Source organism: Pseudopodoces humilis, chromosome 1 (genome assembly GCF_049639895.1).
Source record: "Pseudopodoces humilis isolate 2021_Gansu_Grassland_sample_001 chromosome 1, ASM4963989v1, whole genome shotgun sequence".
NCBI classification, from domain to species: domain Eukaryota; kingdom Metazoa; phylum Chordata; class Aves; order Passeriformes; family Paridae; genus Pseudopodoces; species Pseudopodoces humilis.
The window spans coordinates 97,650,004-97,667,195 of record NC_142200.1 but is presented as its reverse complement, the minus strand read 5'-3'; the positions used below and the strand labels follow the sequence as shown (position 1 = coordinate 97,667,195).

The 17,192-nt window shown below is 39.5% G+C and overlaps 1 protein-coding gene across 1 annotated transcript in view; it reads left to right on the top strand.

Annotated features, from left to right (window-relative positions):
* The window catches only part of ITGA9 (integrin subunit alpha 9), a 222,125-nt gene that overhangs the window by 48,854 nt on the left and 156,079 nt on the right, over positions 1–17,192 (top strand). The window contains exon 15 of the mRNA XM_005529940.3: positions 2,721–2,881. Within this exon, the coding sequence (XP_005529997.2) occupies positions 2,721–2,881 (161 nt within the window). The remainder of the gene's footprint in view (positions 1–2,720; positions 2,882–17,192) is intronic.

The following is a 17,192-nucleotide window of genomic DNA, read 5'->3' as shown; positions in this document are numbered from 1 at the left end:
AAGCCTGCAGAAGAAACCACAACCCCTCAAAGGAAGTTCCATCCAAGTGCTAGGAATTCCTATGGAAGGACTCCTAACAATCCTCACAGCTCCTTAAAACAAGTAGTATGTAGATTTCTGAGATTTACTACAGAGGGAAGTATATGAAATAATTTTGTGAAAGGAGACAATGCTATTGTGAAAGGCACTTTGGGTCAGAGAATGTTAATCCTGCCAACTATGCTGATTAAATGTCAAGATCCAGTTATTAAAGTTACTAGAAATGCCTCTGTCCAAATTAAGGTGCAAATGAGACTATATGCCAAAGTCATTACTGTGGGTTTTATTTGATAGTAAATATGAGAGAGAGAAGGAAAGAAAGAAATAAATAGAAAATGAGTGGGGGGAACAGAGAGTGATGGAGACAATAAAGAAACTATCACCGTCTGTGGATTCCAACGATGTTCCATTGATCCTCTCCAGCTGATCTTCTTGGTCCCTTTGAAAAACATCTTTAGGGAGGGATGGGCTTCAATGGCTCCTCTATACAGTTTTGCTAAAATGAGCAAAATTTGATATCAATGTTTGAGGCATGAACTATTTCAATTTCTGACAACACTCTAGCTAATTTCCTTTACGATAATAACAACAATAGTAATAGTGCCAATGTGAGAATTAGGTGAATTTCAGTGGTTATGAAAATGAAGGGTTTTGGTCATTTGATTAGAGCTAAGTAGATAGTTATGTTAGAAATTGTTCCAAATTTTCTTCTGTACTCTTTGTTTCAGATGTACATTTCTTGTGTGTTGATCCATGTCTAGGGTAGCCCTCATGTCCCTAATATTGCTGCCTGAAAGACTGGCAAGATTTACTGTAGGATAATAGGTTGATATTTTCACTGTTTGAACATGTTCCTAGGACTGAAGAAACACGCCTAATCAAAAATTTTTCAAAAGTAGACTCTCATCTTCAAACCTGTATGCAACTATACTTTGGTGCAGGAGAATTATTTCTATCTCTCATTTTTCCAGCCTGTTTGGAGGCAGGCATGAGTCAGTGCTTACCCTCAGAGTGCCTCAAAAGCAGATGTGCTGCAGTGATGTGTTGTTCAGTGTATGGAGAAGTGTGGATGGTTCCCTACTTAGACCCAGGGACAACACTATGAGAGAGGATTCAAAACAAGGTGGGAAGTACTGGGAAAAAGAAAGCTTTTTGGAAGAGGATGGAGGGAATGTCCTATACATTCTCATTTGCTAGTGCTTTTTTTTTTTTAATGCTTTCAATGCTTAAGAATTTTCTTTGCAAGCAAAGTTCATGAATCATTTTCTCCTCATAATTACTGGCAGAGACAGCAAAGAAGCACATTCATTTTCCAATGGCTTTTTCTAATTATTTAGTTAGTTCTTCATTTTTTCCATGTGGTGCCTCCCTCTTACCCCCTTGGCAAATCAGTACTATAGCTAGTAGTTAGGCAAGCACTTACAGATGTCCTTATTCCTGATGAGCATTTTGCCTCCTGCTGTTTGTGTGCTTTGTCATTATCTTAGTGGGTGAGGAAGGGAGGTTCTAAGTGGTTCAGAGTGTGCAATCCATCCTTTAGCACTGCCAGCTGTGATTCATGTTTTTTAGCTTGTGGGATACCATGGCCTGATCTTAATCTCACTCCCCACTGCTTCAGGGGTGTTTTCAGCCCTATGGGATGACTCTTGCATCATAAGTATATACATGCTATTTAGGATGAGAATCCATTATAAAATGCCTGCTGCCATTTACTTGGTGCATCTCTTACTGGCTGGAATAGTTCACCTGGTCTGCTGGGTAGTAGCCATCTTGAAGATATGAGCAAAAATTTCTCAGAGGGAACCATTATCAAAACTTTTAGGCATTTAACTTTAGTTATGGAAAATGAATAGTCATCAGAAGAATTGAACCCTTCTTCTGAGCTTGTTAAATTCATGCCAGAGTTTTATTTTCATTGTGTGATGCTGGGTGGGTAGATCATCAGTAGAAAGAGACAAAAACTCACTTAAAGCTGCAGGACAAATGTTTGAAGGCATTATTTGGAAGAGTTAAGTTGCTAGTGAAAACTTGTCTTATGATCTACTGGAGTGAGCAGAAGAACTTACACTACCAGCAGTGATAAGTTTGGCCCGTTATCTCCCTAGCCCTTCACTGCTCCAGGTTGCTTTCTGAAAGCGAAAAAGTGGTATGTGGGGAAGTATATGATATGAATGCTAAGATTCCTGGCTAAGATGACTGCAAATCAATGAAAACAATTGTCAGGAAGTGCCACATCCCGGTTGACATCTGCATGGTTTGTGCTGTTTTAGAAGGAAAACAGAGTTTGAAGTTGCTGCTGTTGTTTGTGTTGGGTTTTTTGCTTCTTCTGTCAGGAGCAGTTTAAACATCTTTTTTTTTTTTTTTGTAGGGGGTTGTTGTTGGGCTTTTTTTTGTTGTTTTGTTTCATTTTTTGTTTTTTTTTTGTGTTAAGTGTATATAGATGTATTACACATTGTTTCCTATGGGAAAGGATGAGCTGGGAGTAATAGTGATACCAAACATGGGAGTATGTTCGTAATTGGATCTGGTTTTCTGTATCTACATGGAACTTAGTGATTGATTGAGGGCCCTCAAGGGTTGACCTTTCTTCAAGCCCTGGAGATGACAGGATCCATTGATGCATGGCTGGAAAATAACTTGTTCACTGACATCCTTTGTTTTCTTCTTCCTTTTTAAAACAGGTTTGAATTATAACTTGACTGCTGATGTGGCAAAGAAGGAAAAGAGCCAGCAACCCAGAGTTTATTTTGTGACTTCTGGAGAGGCAGCAGGGCAGATCACAGAAAAGTTACAACTGTCATTCATGCAGGAAAAGTGCGAGCATTACCTAGCATATGTCAAGGTTAGTTCATTCATGTCCTTCCTTACTTTGGCCTTGCTACATTCCATTCTTTTAAAAAAATTATTCAACCAATCACAGTGGTGCTGCTTTGATTTCAGATGTTTGATTTCCTGATAAGTAGAAGTTCAGATCATGATTGGCATGATTTGTCAGTCTGAGCACCTTCAAGACCAGGTGCCAGGAAAATACATTTTTTTTAATGTTTGATCAGGCAGGTGTTTCTTTCTCTCTCTTTCTTCTTTTGCCTTGGTTTGTTGCTACAGGTATTATTCCCAAGGAGACAGCATCTTGTTTTATTTGGAACAGCAGGTTTACTGTTTAGTTTTAAGGCCTGACCGCACAAAAGCCTGGTGATATAATCTGCATGGCAATGGCAGGATAACGTGTGGCCTGCAATGAAATAATTGGGCTCTTGGATTTGAAGAGCCCTGTGGATTTCATCTGGGCTTGAAAGCAGCAGTGGGATAACTTAATTTCACATGCATCATGGTCCTAGGGATACAGAGTGTGCTTTCCAGACTGAGACACAGAAAGGGTCTGTTTTCCCTGTGACAAGCTCTTCATCTAGAGCTTGCTAGAACTGTAGATATCCTCATTTGGCGGGTGCTGAAGAAATGTCACCCAGGTGCCATTGTTTTCAGAGTAAGCAGCACAATTTTCTTCTATGCTAAAAATATATAGAATGGATTTTAAAATTACATAGGAAGCATATTTATCTTTCAAACCACATATTGTTGTCTTACAAATGCTAGTCTTTATCACCAGTCCTTACTGAAGGACTTCTTCCCGTGGATGAGTGTGACCTAAATTTGATGGATGACAGTTGGCATTGTCTTGTTTTGAGAATACAGTACATCCAGATTTTTCTAAATATATCAACTTTTCCAGGAAACTTTTTTGTACCTAAAAACTGTGAGAATAGGAGATAAATTTTATCTTCTGACTCATCAATATTTTGTGCATTTTATGCTGTTGAGAGAAAATAAAATAAATAAGGGCACCAAGGAGGAAATGCTGTTCTATTAAATTGCATGGATCTCTGAAGAAACTACATACCTTCCACATTTTTTTGTTTCTGGAACAACCATTGCTTTCTGCTGTGGAAATGCTTGTTAAGTAAAATGTAGGCCTATAAGATTACCTTTACTTAGAAAATGTATCACTGATTTTACTAATCCTGGTCTTTCTCCAATGTTCACATCTGGTTAGACTTCACATTATTGAGTTTGGATCAAAAGGAACCACGTGCCTGTCTTCACCCAATAATGATTTCTTTCACACTAGCTCTTGTAGTTTTTGGATACTGCACAGAATTCATTAAAGACCTACATATGTCCAAGAAACACTTTAAATTATTGTGATATTTCCATGGAATTTTGGGAATGCAAAGGTAAAAACTGTTGTTCTGGAAAATTCCTGGGAAATTGGATTTTTGTAGGCAAGGGAAACATTTAAACATGTTTAAAAATACCAACAATTTACCAACAAAGCAAAATAGCTGGGTAACAAACAAGACTACTGGTTTTCTATGTGATACAAGCAGACATTTTTCACTATTTGAAGAACAGCAGGAAATCTTTTAAGGGAGAATGCAAAATAGTGGAAGAAGATAATCCCTGTGCTTTTCTGAAAAAGATGCTGTAATCCACAAGACTACATGACATTAGAAGCATCGAAGAGAGCCCTGCACACTCTGAAGGAGTGGAAATGGGTCATGATTACTGATATTCTTAAGTAATACCTAGTAAAACAAATCCCCTGAAAAACAAACAAAAAGAACCCTCCACAAATTCAAACTGGAGTTCTCCTTTATTGCATGTATTTGTGATGGAATGGGTAACTAAAAATATGTGGGCTTAAAATATACAAATATTTCATTTAGGCTTCCCTTTTTCCTTTTATGTACTGTATGTCTGATGAATTCTCCTGCATGGCAACAGTTTGTGGTTGCATCCTTAATACATTCTTTTCATTATTATTTATGTCACTGGTCGCAAAGCGGTCCATGTGGCGTAAGGATGTCAATTCTGGACTGCTTGTAATGAAGGATAGAGGAGCTGTTTGGACTTCTGTGTGACCTCATATGCTAACTTGACAAACTCTGCTAGGTACACAAGGTCCCCAGTCCAAATGGAGCACAGCAGAACACTGTGGGTTGAATTATTTAAATGAAAGCTTTTTCCAGGCCTTGCTGGATGATATTATCTTATCAACATGCAATTCCAGTATCCTGGAGGGACAAAATGGAAGGACTGAGAAAAAACATTGAAAAAACAGATCTCTACAAGCTGTCTGCAATTTTTGATAGATATGATCTGAAGAAACCCCAGCAAAACTGAGCACTAAAAGAATTGCAGTCTGCAAATAAACTGACATTTAATTGTTTTGCAATTGATAAGTGTCCATGTTTTGAGCATGACTCATTTCCTACTTGTGAGTCCCTTTCAGGACAGTAGCTACTTTTCTTATTACTGCTAATGAGTTTGACTATTAAAGTCTGTATTTCTTTGTATCTGTGTGACTGAGTGGATCTCAGAAGGTTTGTAGGATACATGTAGCTGGGATCTTCATCTTGTGCAGCACAGACTATCAAATTACAGCTCAAGTTGCTAGAGCTGTGGTGGTTCATGAGAAAACATGGTTTTCTGGTTGAGAACAGAGAATGAAATTTGAAACACTTTGGGACTTCAAAATGCATTATATTTGGTTTTGTAGTGGGCATAGAGTTGTAGAGGGGTGATGTGGTTTTATGACTTTCATAGTTTTGTTTAAAATTGCCTGTCCTCACTGGAACCTTTTTGATGATTACTAGTTAAGAAACTTTCCTTAGTATACATGGGTAATAAAACCAGTACTGACAGAACCTCAGGTGTTGTCTCCAAAAGCTGTATTGTTTTAATTTAAACAACTTTTGAAGGTTTGACTGATACATTGAGTATAACATGGCTGTTAGCTGACAAGTTTGGGAGCACCCCAGGCTTTCTCATGTCAATGTATAGCTGTTCCCTTGTGTCTCTTAGGAGGTGATTCACTGCTGGACCGTTCTTCTTCCAGCTCTCTGTGGAGGATGGTGCTGCCATTAAAGATCTCTCCTTGAATGGTGATAAAACTAAGAGGAGATGAGTACCTTGTGTGACAACTGTCTGTCAGTTTTGCTGGGGTACACGGATGCAAAATTTAAATCTGATTAGTTTTTTTTTTCCCTTTGTTTTATAAAAGGATTTGGGTTTATTTTGGTATAAGGAATGGTGGAAAAATGGAATGTGGTATTTAGAGGAAAAGAAGCAGAATTTGCAGAAAGTACTACAATCGGAGAATTCTAAGAAAACAAATGGATTTGGAGGCTTTAGAAGTGTCTCCTTAATATCTGGGCCTGCAGCTGAAATGTAGAATTTTCTCATGACAACTGCACTCATTTGATAGTCTTCAGAACACTGGGGCAATGGGCTTAAGAGGTGCTGTGATCAAGGCAGTGACTCTGAGGAACCATTGTTTCCCTTTCCTGATAACTGCCCTGGTTGTTTCCTGGTTAGGTGGGCTTTCCTGATATTTAGCACAGATTTATCAGTGTATAGGATGAGAATTTTACAGCAATACCAAAGCACATTGTGCCTGCAGATTTATGCAGGATCAAAACACATCTTCCTTGATTTATCACAGAAGTGTAATAGTGATCATGTTGAAAGCCCCTTGAAGAATTCCTGTATTTATTAAAGAAGCACCATCTGGTTTCTTACCCCACTGTAGGCCAGACAGCTGGGTTGCCTATTGCTACCAATCACAGTTGTCTGTGTGCAGAGTGGATGCTCTAATAGCTGCAGACACCATCAGCAGTGCTGGCGCATGATTAAACTAGACACTGTGTTGATATTTTCCAGGGATCTTTTTCTTGGTTAGTTTCATGTAAGTCATAATATTAATTCTTAATGGATCCAGACATAGCTTATGGGAAGGATGGGGCTGAGAAGTAACAGCCTTTGCATAAAGCTGTGTAAGTGAAGAGCTAGTGTATATACAGACAGGTTTGAAAAAAACCCCAACTTTTCAACAGAAAGGCACAATTGTGCTTTATTCATTGCTGAGTTTTGTAGCCAAAAATTTATGTTTTTATGCGTGTGTTTCTGGTCTTTGTCTGCTGTGAATCACTTACTTTTAAAGATACTCTAGGCTTCTGACCTCACACAAACTTCATCGCTAGTGCTCACCTATTTCAGTCAAGGTCCGTGGTCATGGATGTTTCTCCCTCTGTAGCTGTTTGATCTCATCTGAGAGGGTTGCATATATTGAAGTCTTTTCTTTTTGATTCATAGTACTTTAGATTTTTTCTAGAGATTGGGTAACAAAGCATTTGATCTCAGTCATGAGATGTAGAGATGGTGTCACCTTGATCATATGCTTTTTACTATCTGCCTGTCAATTAATGTCTCTGTGTAAAGATTTGGCTGGTAGTATTACAGGATAGAGATAACACTTGAAGCAGAGACTGCTTTTCCAGCAACAACAACAATGAAAACTTGGTCATGATTATCTAGAATTTCACAGGGTTTGGATCACTTGGCAGACAAAGGGAATGCTGAACTGCTGCAGCCTGTAGTAGAAAGTTTATCATCACGGCAAGACTAAAGCTGCTGTGTAGTTTTACTACACAGAATGATGACTGCAGTGAGATTCAGCACTAAGACCAAGAGCAGAGTTGATGCCTTTGGGTTTTTCCTTTTGCTTGTTTTATGTAATTTTATTTCACCCTTTTGTGGAGCCAGCTGGAGAAACTGTTAGGCCCAGCCAGATGCAGTCATAACATGTGTGCAGCCTTAAAAGGCTGTGGGATAGGTGGGGTCATCATGAAGCACAGATAGGGGTTTATTTACAAGAAGCATGCTTTCCAGAACAGTTCTGTTTTCCAAAACTGTACAAAGTCCACTAATAATCTATTAGGACAGCCTGCCTCCCCTCCAGCAGAGCAAAATAAATGTGTTTTAATACATAAATACAAATAAAAGTAAGTAGTGTTTTCATCTGCCTTATTCTATAAAGTGATCAGTCATCTCTTTTTGGATAAATTGTCTGGCACTGAATAGAGCTTATGTCTCACCTTGAAAAATAAGCCAGGGAGAAGAGAAGCTGCATTTTTTCCTGCAGAGCTCATATGGGCAAAGGAAGAACAGTGGTCAGCTGCATAACTCTTTTCATCACCTCTTAAGTAAATGGATTTAGGAGTACAAAAAGGAGTATTAGGAGTCAGTGACATCTTCGAGCTGAGCATTAACTGTATCAAGATTTAAATACTGTTAATGATCATGGAGTTACTTTTGGCTTTTTCAAAGATTTTTACAAGGTTCACCAAGAACAAGGAAGATTATCTTTCAGGGGTCAGTTTATAGTCCAGTTAAAAACCATCCTGTACAATATGACCAAAATCAAGCTGCCAAATATACCTCCTTTCATGGGGGGGACCCATACTGCAAGTAGTTAAGTGCTGTGAGATCTGTAAGTAAGATGCTGTGAGATCCAGTGCAGCTAAGTGGGAAAGCAAGTTGTATCAGGTACTGTACTGTTAACTGTTTGGGAGCTTTTTACGGGACAGTGTAGCTAGAGAGCTGTGTGGTAGTGCTAAGATGCTTGTGTTGTCCTCAAGCCATTGGAGGTTTTCAGCTGTGAGCTGAAGGTAGAGTTTGTGTCTAGAAATCCTCCTCTGCCCATCCTCACAGGTTATAAAAACAATTTCTTTTTTTTTTTTCCCTCTTCTCACATTGCTAGGTGATATAATTGGGTGAGCGACTATCTCCTTCTTTACAGTTGGAGAGTGCCTTTGAATGTTTTCTGCTCTGTACAGAGCTTATCGATCATAAAATCTTTGAAAAAGATTTGAAAAAATTGGTCCAGTTTAAAGTCTTAACAAGGTAATTGATTTTATTGAAGTTCACTGTTGCTCTTTGACTTTTGCAATTATGTATGAATTATGAAAAAGATCAAATATGTTGTTTATGGCCCAGGCGGAAATTTGGTTGCTATGGTGAAGTAGCTGTCAAGGTGCCTGGCTAATCTTATTATGAATCCAGCTAGAGATTTTGTAGTCCCCAAATGAAATAAACGGCATTTTGAATGAGGCTCAGTTAGTAGACTTACAGCACAGTAGCTGATTAAATTCTGCTTTGCCTCCATTTTTTAAACTGTAGAGTACCCTGCTAAAACGTAAAAAGGTGCAAATCTTTAATCTTGAGCCCTTTGATGAACTTGTCCCATTGATATGTTCTGTAATGGCAAAGAAACATGATTTATTTTTCAAGCAGAGTATCTCAAAAAAGCATGTTTCTCAAGTTTTGGCAGAGTTGAGAATTATTTTTACTGCATGCAGACTCTTAGTGAAGCATGACACTTCACTGCTGCTTTTAGATATTCAGTTGCAGACATATGCCTGGCTTTGCTGTCTGCCCACTGACGTATTTCTGTCTGATATTGTAGTTTCTCAAAAAGAGATTTCATTTGCAGATAAAAGCTTTTGGAGACTCAGGAGAGGCAGACTTAGGGTGGAGGTTAGTCAGAGAGCTGGAGCACCCGTCCTACAAAGAAAGACTGAAAGGTTGGGGTTGTTCAGCCTGCAGAAGAGATGGCTCCAAGGAGACCTCATTGCAGCCTTCCAGGACTTGAAGGGGATTTAAAAAAAGAGTGACTTTTTTTTTTTTTAAAAAAACTAATAGACAGTAGGTTTTGATTAGAGGTTAGGAAGATCCTTATTCAGAGGGTGGTAATGCACTAGAACAGGTTGGCCAGAGAAGTTGTGGATGCCCTGTCCCTGGAAGTGTTCAAGGCCAAGCTGGATGGGGCCCTGAACAACCTGGTCTAGTGAAAGGTGTCCCTGCCTGTGAGGTATCTGGGGGTGTAAATAGATATCCTTAAGGTTCCTTCCATCCCAAGCCTTTCCGTGGTTCTTTGATACCAGAGTCCATAGTTTTGTGAGGCACTTCATGGGACTTCTATCTGAAAGAAGTAATTGCATTTTCCAGTGATGGCACTTTAGGAGGTGAATGGCCAAACAGAGATAAAAGCTAGCTTTGTGCTAGGAAAAAATAATTTTAAAAGGCAGGCAATGATGGATAGGAATATTTTTGCTTTCTCTGGCACTCCTGGTTAACTGAAGAGTTTTTCTCAGGTGGAAAGAAGCAGCAGAGAAGGCAACACTACTGTTTTTGAAACTTTCTAACATGTTTTTTGTAGAGTTACATAAACTAAATACATGATGGCAAATTGTACTGTGAAAGTTTATTATTTGCTTCTTTGGGACAAATTGACATTTAAGGGGAATACACTTAAGGGGAATACACTTAAGGGTAGAATTTTGCTGCAGAACTGCAGTAGAGAACAGCTTGTTTATCTCAGTGGTTTTCCTGTTTAAAACACATGGAAGAATATCAGAATGTGCTCTGATCTCTAACACACACACACACACACACACACACACAGTCAGTCACCTTATCCTGTCCAAACTGGGGAGTGCCTAAAATTATTATCCTTTCATTTTGCTACCTTTAGGAAGGAATGACCATGGCATTTCATCAGGAAACACTGAAAGGAAATTCCAATAGAAAACTCTCTAGGCTAAAGAAAAAACAATTAATTTTGCTGGCTATGGCTTCTGGGTATGTTCCAAACCTATAACCTCCTCTTAGTCAGAACATAATCTTCCTGGGAGACTCTTACATGAACTGTGTTTAGTTTGGGTGGCAACACATAATGCTAACCCAGTGCCCTAGTTTCTAAAGCAAAAAGTGTGTGTCAATATGTTTGAAGAAATGTGAGGGTGATACGTAGCAGCATAGAGCTGCTTTGGCACAAAAGCAGCTGCTTTTTTGGCTGCTTTTTCTTCCTTTCTCTCATAAGGACGTACTCACTACATAACTGCAGTTGTGGAGCTGAATTAATCTTGAACTCCTAGGGTGCAGAAATTGAGGAAAGGTGCATACTCTGTCATGTTACCCTCACCCTCACATACCCACCAGCACTTATATAAGCAACAGGGTAGTTACAGTTGGTATGGTTGTGCTGGGGATTGAAAATTAAATCCCTAGTCATAGACTCCTAGTTTGTTATTTTTATTTATCAATTCACCTTATAGAGCTCTGTGATCTCTCCTGGAATCCTAGTTACTTTAGGGAATGTTTAGTCTTTCGTACTAATACTACAGTAATGTGTAGTATTTTGTCCTGAATTAGCTGTTTTCCAGAGATTTGAAATGGATATTTATCCAGGAATTCAAATTATTTTCCCCTTGCCCACAGAATCTTTGACCTGCTGGCATATGCTTAAGTTTGTTTCCTGACTTCTTACTAGATGCTCTTATGGGTTTGCTCCATTAGGCAATTAGATTGTTATGATATTACAATAGCCTTTTCTCCCAAATGTTTATGTCACCAACTGACCACTATGCTTGCTTTCAGTGGTCACTTTTGCTTGAAAAAAATGGTCATAATTGAAAAAAGTATACTTATGAAGGCTATCTTCAAAGCAGTGAAGTAGTCAAATTCTAAGAATATGTACAATCTTGATTTGAGGGTTTATTTCATCCACTGCTATCCTCTGACTGGCTCAGTGTAATATGCCATTTGTTTTCATCTTGTGTTAATATTTGTATTGCTGCATATGAATTCCTCAGCTTCAAAAGAGCCATCTTCAGAAGGAATTATTGTAAAAGCTGTGTAGAACATATTCAATCAATTGCTTGAGATTTATCTGATAAAATTCCACTAAGAACATAATGTAGTGACTTCAGCATTGCAAAGAAAGTTTCACCAGAGGCTCTTCTAGTCTGTCTTTATTGCCAAGTTATTGACAATATTTTCTGCCTAAGTTGCATGTGTTGGTGTTCGTGATTTCTCATATGTAACACAGGACGTTTCTTGTAAAAAAGTCTTCCTTGAAAGTATTTGTGAACATTTATCTCCTTTATGAAAAACTGAAGAATACGTAACAGTGAGTGATTTTTATGTTTTTATGCAAGTTAGTTTATTTCCATCTTGTTGTCCTAGTTATTTTTAATCTCCATTTATGAATGGGCTTTAATACCCTGGATATGTTTTACTCTGTATTATCTGAACGTGTGTAATACCAAAAGGGTAGGACTGGTTGATAGCCTGACTAACAACAAAATACAGCAGAAAGGGAGAGAATCCTGTAGTAGTTTATATTACCCTTTTTAAAAGTTTTATTCTATTCTGTTCTGTTCTATTCTATTCTTTTTGGTGTGGGAGAAGGCCCGGGTCTAGTATTAAATTGTAGACTGAAATGTGAAAAGTTAGTGGTAAGTCTAAGGGAATCTAATGTAAGAGTAAAGTAAATTTACTTCTTCCTTCTTAGATGATAAAATTAGTTGAAAATACAACAAATAAACTTGTCATGACTTGATAACTTTTATCCTATTAGCAGACTTACAGCTGCTCATTTGGCAATATTGATTAAAGGGGAGCAGACATTAATAACTTTAGTGAGAAGAAAAGAGAGTAAAAATAGAAATGGGTAACAAAGAATGTAAGTTGAAACAGGTTGTCATAAATTTATACCTTATTTTACATGTTTCTGACCTGTTAGAATCTAGATAGTAGCAAGTGAAATATACCATTAGCCATAGAAGGCAGTTTTAGTAAAGACAAAATGTATAGGGACAATGGTCTGATACAAAGGCTTTAAAATTCCTGTCATTTAAGAGACTAAGCTCTATAGCTTGGCTTGCAAATCTGGCTTGTGTGCTCAATGATCTAGAAAGGATGCCAAAATTGAAAAGCTAGGAGCTTTGTCATGTTAAGGAAAGTTTCCTCTCTGACCATCCAGGAGCCACTGGCAGTTACATTCCCACTACTCCAGACTTCTGCTGCTGCATCCAAAGCTCCCTTGTAGTGGGGTGGCTCTGCTTGACTCCCCACACACACCACGCTCATGCAATCAGACAGGTTTCCCTCCCAGTGTTTACAGAAGGTATCCCATAGCTGAGTCTCAGATGTCTGGTTCCTTTAAATAATTTAATCATGGTGCAGCAACATGATAACAGCTCAAGCTGGGTGCCTGGGTGTGGGGGACGGGACCCTGAACAAAGGAATCACGGGGGTTTTGTACCATTACAGTCTGTATACCAGGTCCTCATGTGCTTTTCACACCCCTTACACTTGCCTTATGGTCCAGTGGTGATATTTTGTCTGAGGCCTTGTTGTTGTTTATTGGGTGCCCCTCCATGGCCAGCACTGCAGTGCTGTGGCAAAGGGTCCTAACAAAGGGCCACTGCCAGTTCATGGCCTCTTGGCTGGGATTTCGGCAGTTTCCCCCCACCCAGGACACAACTGAAGCTACCTCAAGGTACTTCTCAACAGTAAAGCACCCTAAATGTTTTTAGGAAGTCTTTAGTCCTTATATAGTATATATAAAAAAATGTGCCAAGTGTTCCTGCAAGTGCAGAAGCACCAACAGAGTTGGGGTGGCATGACCTGGAAGCTGATTTTTTGCTCTTGGAGCTCTGCAATGTCTTTTAGGTACAAAGTAAAAAATTGTGAAGAGGAACCCTTTTTGTTATTGTTTACTCATAAGGATTTTCTTCACAGAAAATGTGGTTACATGCAACTGTAATAGCTCTTAACTACCTTTAAATCAGTAAGTGGATCACTGAGTGGACTGGAATAATTCTGTCAGGTATATGCCACCAGGAGAAACCATTGCTATGTACCCTAATAAAGAATAAACTGTCAAATTCATACAGTAACAAATTCAATTTTTTTATGAGAAAGTATTAACCCTGTGAAAGAGAGTAAGTTCAATTCTCATTTGTGGTGCATGACCCTCCAGGACAGAAGCAGCTTGCCCAGTAAAGGCTGCTGGTTTGTCCCCATTCATGAGCTCTGCAATTCACAGTAAAGGGAAGGCTTGAACTCTCCAACTGTAATTTGCAGACCACAACCTCCCTGTGACTTGGATACGTCAGTGGGCACCAACCCATCCAGTGCCTGCTTGCAGGAAGGAGTTGGAGGAAGTGGTTTCCATTTTCTTGTAGTGCCTGTGTGATTGTTTCCATGAAACTGTCCCTCTTTGCTCTTAGATTGCAGCAGCAAAATTCATAAGTTGGATTTGAGAAGCTGAGCCCTGGAGGGACAGCCAGGTTTGAGGGCCTGAACCAGAGTCTGTTCTGTGACAATACAAAACCTGCAACCCAACCCTGTCAATAGAAATTGATGGCAAAAACTAATGCAGGCTTCAGTAAGGGATGAGGATCTTGCCTGGGGATCCTACTCACTTGAGAAAGCATTTTCAAAGCCTCTCCTGAATCCACTAAGTATTTCTGGCATGGGGGAATGGATAAGTGTTTAACCCAATTGGGATAGTGCTTCTACCAGGTATTTTCATTCATTCAGCAGATATTTTCATTCCTGCTGAATGCACTGGTGCACGGTGTGCTGTCTGTATCTCTGCTTGTATTTTGCATACATACATATGCAGTCAGTTCTTCAAAATGCCTCCTTGAAATGGAGATACTGCATACAAATGTGCTGTGACACTGGTTTTAATTTGCCCCTTCTAAAGAACTTGGACAAATGCCAGAATTTATTTTAAATATTTTTATATTTTTTACAAGCAACATAAATATTTGTGATGGTTCTTTTTCTTTCCTTAGTGCTTTGAAAATTTCTTAATTTTATCCTGCATTTTTGCTGTTGATCTTTTTTGACCTTCTCTCTCTCTCTCTCTCTCTCTCTCTCTCTCTCCCCCTCCCCTTCATTTGTAACAAAATGATCTAATGCCCTATGTTGGTTGAATGCTGTTGGGTTCAACACAAAGTTGCTTGCTTCAGGGAACAAGCAGAATATCTTTACAGGGCTTCTGTGTACCTCTTCTGCCTACCAAGACGGCTATCTGAAAATCTAATGTTTCTGACTTCATAATATGTGTGTTTCTTATTTTGGTGTTAGTGCTGCCTTTTTTGTCTTTAAAAGAATGCTCCTGAGTGTGGCTCTGGAAAGCTGCATAGTATGCAGCCAGTTTAACTCTTAATACTTATGTGTTATTACTGTTAGTCTCTTCTAAGTATTTACCTTATTCCTGTCCCAAAATCTTTTTTTGCAGCAATTCTTGTATTGTCAGCCTTGAAAATCTTGCAAAGGTAATAAAGGTCAAGTGCTGCTTAATAAGGTTCTGTAGGTCTCCTGTTATTGCTTTTCTGACTATCAGTACTGCTTGGGAGCTGCTGCTCCCACATATGCACAGAAACAACCACAGTTCATCTTTGACTTCATCCAAAAAGTCAGTGGGATTATTGAAATGCAACAACTCAATCTGCTTTTCATGTCAGTATTTCCTAAGACCTAATTGTCTCTTTAGTGAGTGATTGCATCAGTCCAGGATTTTGGATTGTGAGCTGTTGTGATCAGGAACCATCTCTGGTACAATACTTTGTGGAAAGGAGTGCTTTATATAAACCACAGCAGTACTCATGGCTTATAAATAGCCAGAGGGATAGTCACCATGATGGATGAGGAAGTTGTAAGGAAATTTGAAGGGTCATTTCCTTAAATTAGACATTTCCAGTATAATCCAAAAGAGTATATAAACTGTCTAAATCTTTTGAGAAAGCAAAGTTTAGAGTGGACATCCTAGGAGAGGTTTTCCTCTCTTGTACCTCAGAGTTCTGGCTTGTCTGCAGGTGCATTGTAGGAGTGTTTTTGAGACTATATGTAGGTACTGTTGTCCTATTAGTTCTAGTGAGAACCAGAAAAAAAAGTCATCAGTAATTCATATCTTATTCAGAAAAAGAAAAATCCAACACTTGAAAAGGCTTATGTAAGTGTATATGTGCTATATTTTGATATAGCTGTAGTCTTTGCCATTTGAGCAATGCTGCATTCTGAGGTAGCTGAGAAGCAGGAAATTAAATAAGTAGGTGTGACCAGGCCTTTACTCCTTGCATATGATAATCTGTCTGAACTGCTCCTGCTCTGCCAGTTTGGGAATTGTTGAGGATAATCCAAGGAAGGAGAAGTCACTGATGCAGTTCTTGCATCTAGCTTTCTTACTTATCTCAAATAGATCTCTTTCAAGCCTAGGTTTTGTAAACACAATTAAAAGGGGTACTTACCTATTCATTATTTTTGCCAGTGTCATGGTCAGTTCATCACTTGAGGTTTCTTCTGCTTGGCTCAGGGAGGCAAGTCATTCCCCTGCTATGCTATGGGGTCCCATGGGAGACAGTTCTCTGTGAACTTCTCCAATGTGGTTCCAATCTCATGAGCAGCAGTCCTGCCAAAACTGCTGCAACGTGAGTTCTTCCCACAGGGAACAGTCCTCCCAAAACTACCACTGAGTGGGTTGCTCTTCCATGAGGCAATCCTCCAAGGACAGGCTGCTCCAGCCTGGAAGCAGGGACCCCCTGTCTCTCTCCACTGGGTCTCCCGCTGGATCACAGCCTCCTCCAGGCATCCACCTGCTCCAGCATGAGCACCTCCCCCATGGGCTGTGGGTGGATCTCTGTATCCGCTGTGGATCCCCATGGGCTGCAGGGGCACAGCTGCTGCACCATGGTCATCACCATGGCCTGCAGGGGAGTCAGCTCTGGTGCCTGGAGCAGCTCCTGCCCCTCCTTCTCCACTGACCTTGGTGTCTCCATGTTGTTTCCCTCCTGTTCTCACCTCCTCTTCTCTGACTGGAATTGAAACTGCACCACCACTTTGTTTTGATTTATTCTTAAATATAAGAGAGGTGTTACCTTTATCTCTCATTGGCCCATCTTTGGCAGTCAGCATGTCCATCTTCAGACCCATCAGAGATTGGTTCTGCTGGACATGGTGGAAGCTGCCAGCAGCTTCTCACAGAAGCCACCTCCATGGCCTCCCTCATACCAAAAAGGGCTGAGCAAACCCAGCACAACCAGCCAGTGGCTGTGTTCTGTGGCACTAAACCAAACCCTCAGAAGTGTTTGCCACCATATACAAGAAGAATATCCCGGGCCTTTTCTTATGCAGGCAGTGGTGAGCCAGAACATGAGTGGGGAGTCAGTACTGCCCATCAGCTAAAGGGCAACTGCAGTGTTTACCACACCACCTCTGCAGCTAGATAATATGGGTGTGTGGATTTTATGAGTTAAATCTATACTACAGGTAACCGAAACTTTGTTATCTTCTTTATATTTTCAGTTGTGACTTTTATAAAAGGTTTATTAATGTTGTATTTGCAAATGAATCTTTTTAGTTGGCACCTTTAGTCAAGCAGGTAGAATATTCCATTTTAGCCTACAAAAAAGTGGTGTTTTTTCTATGTAATCTCTTTCCCAAATAGTGCAAAGAGA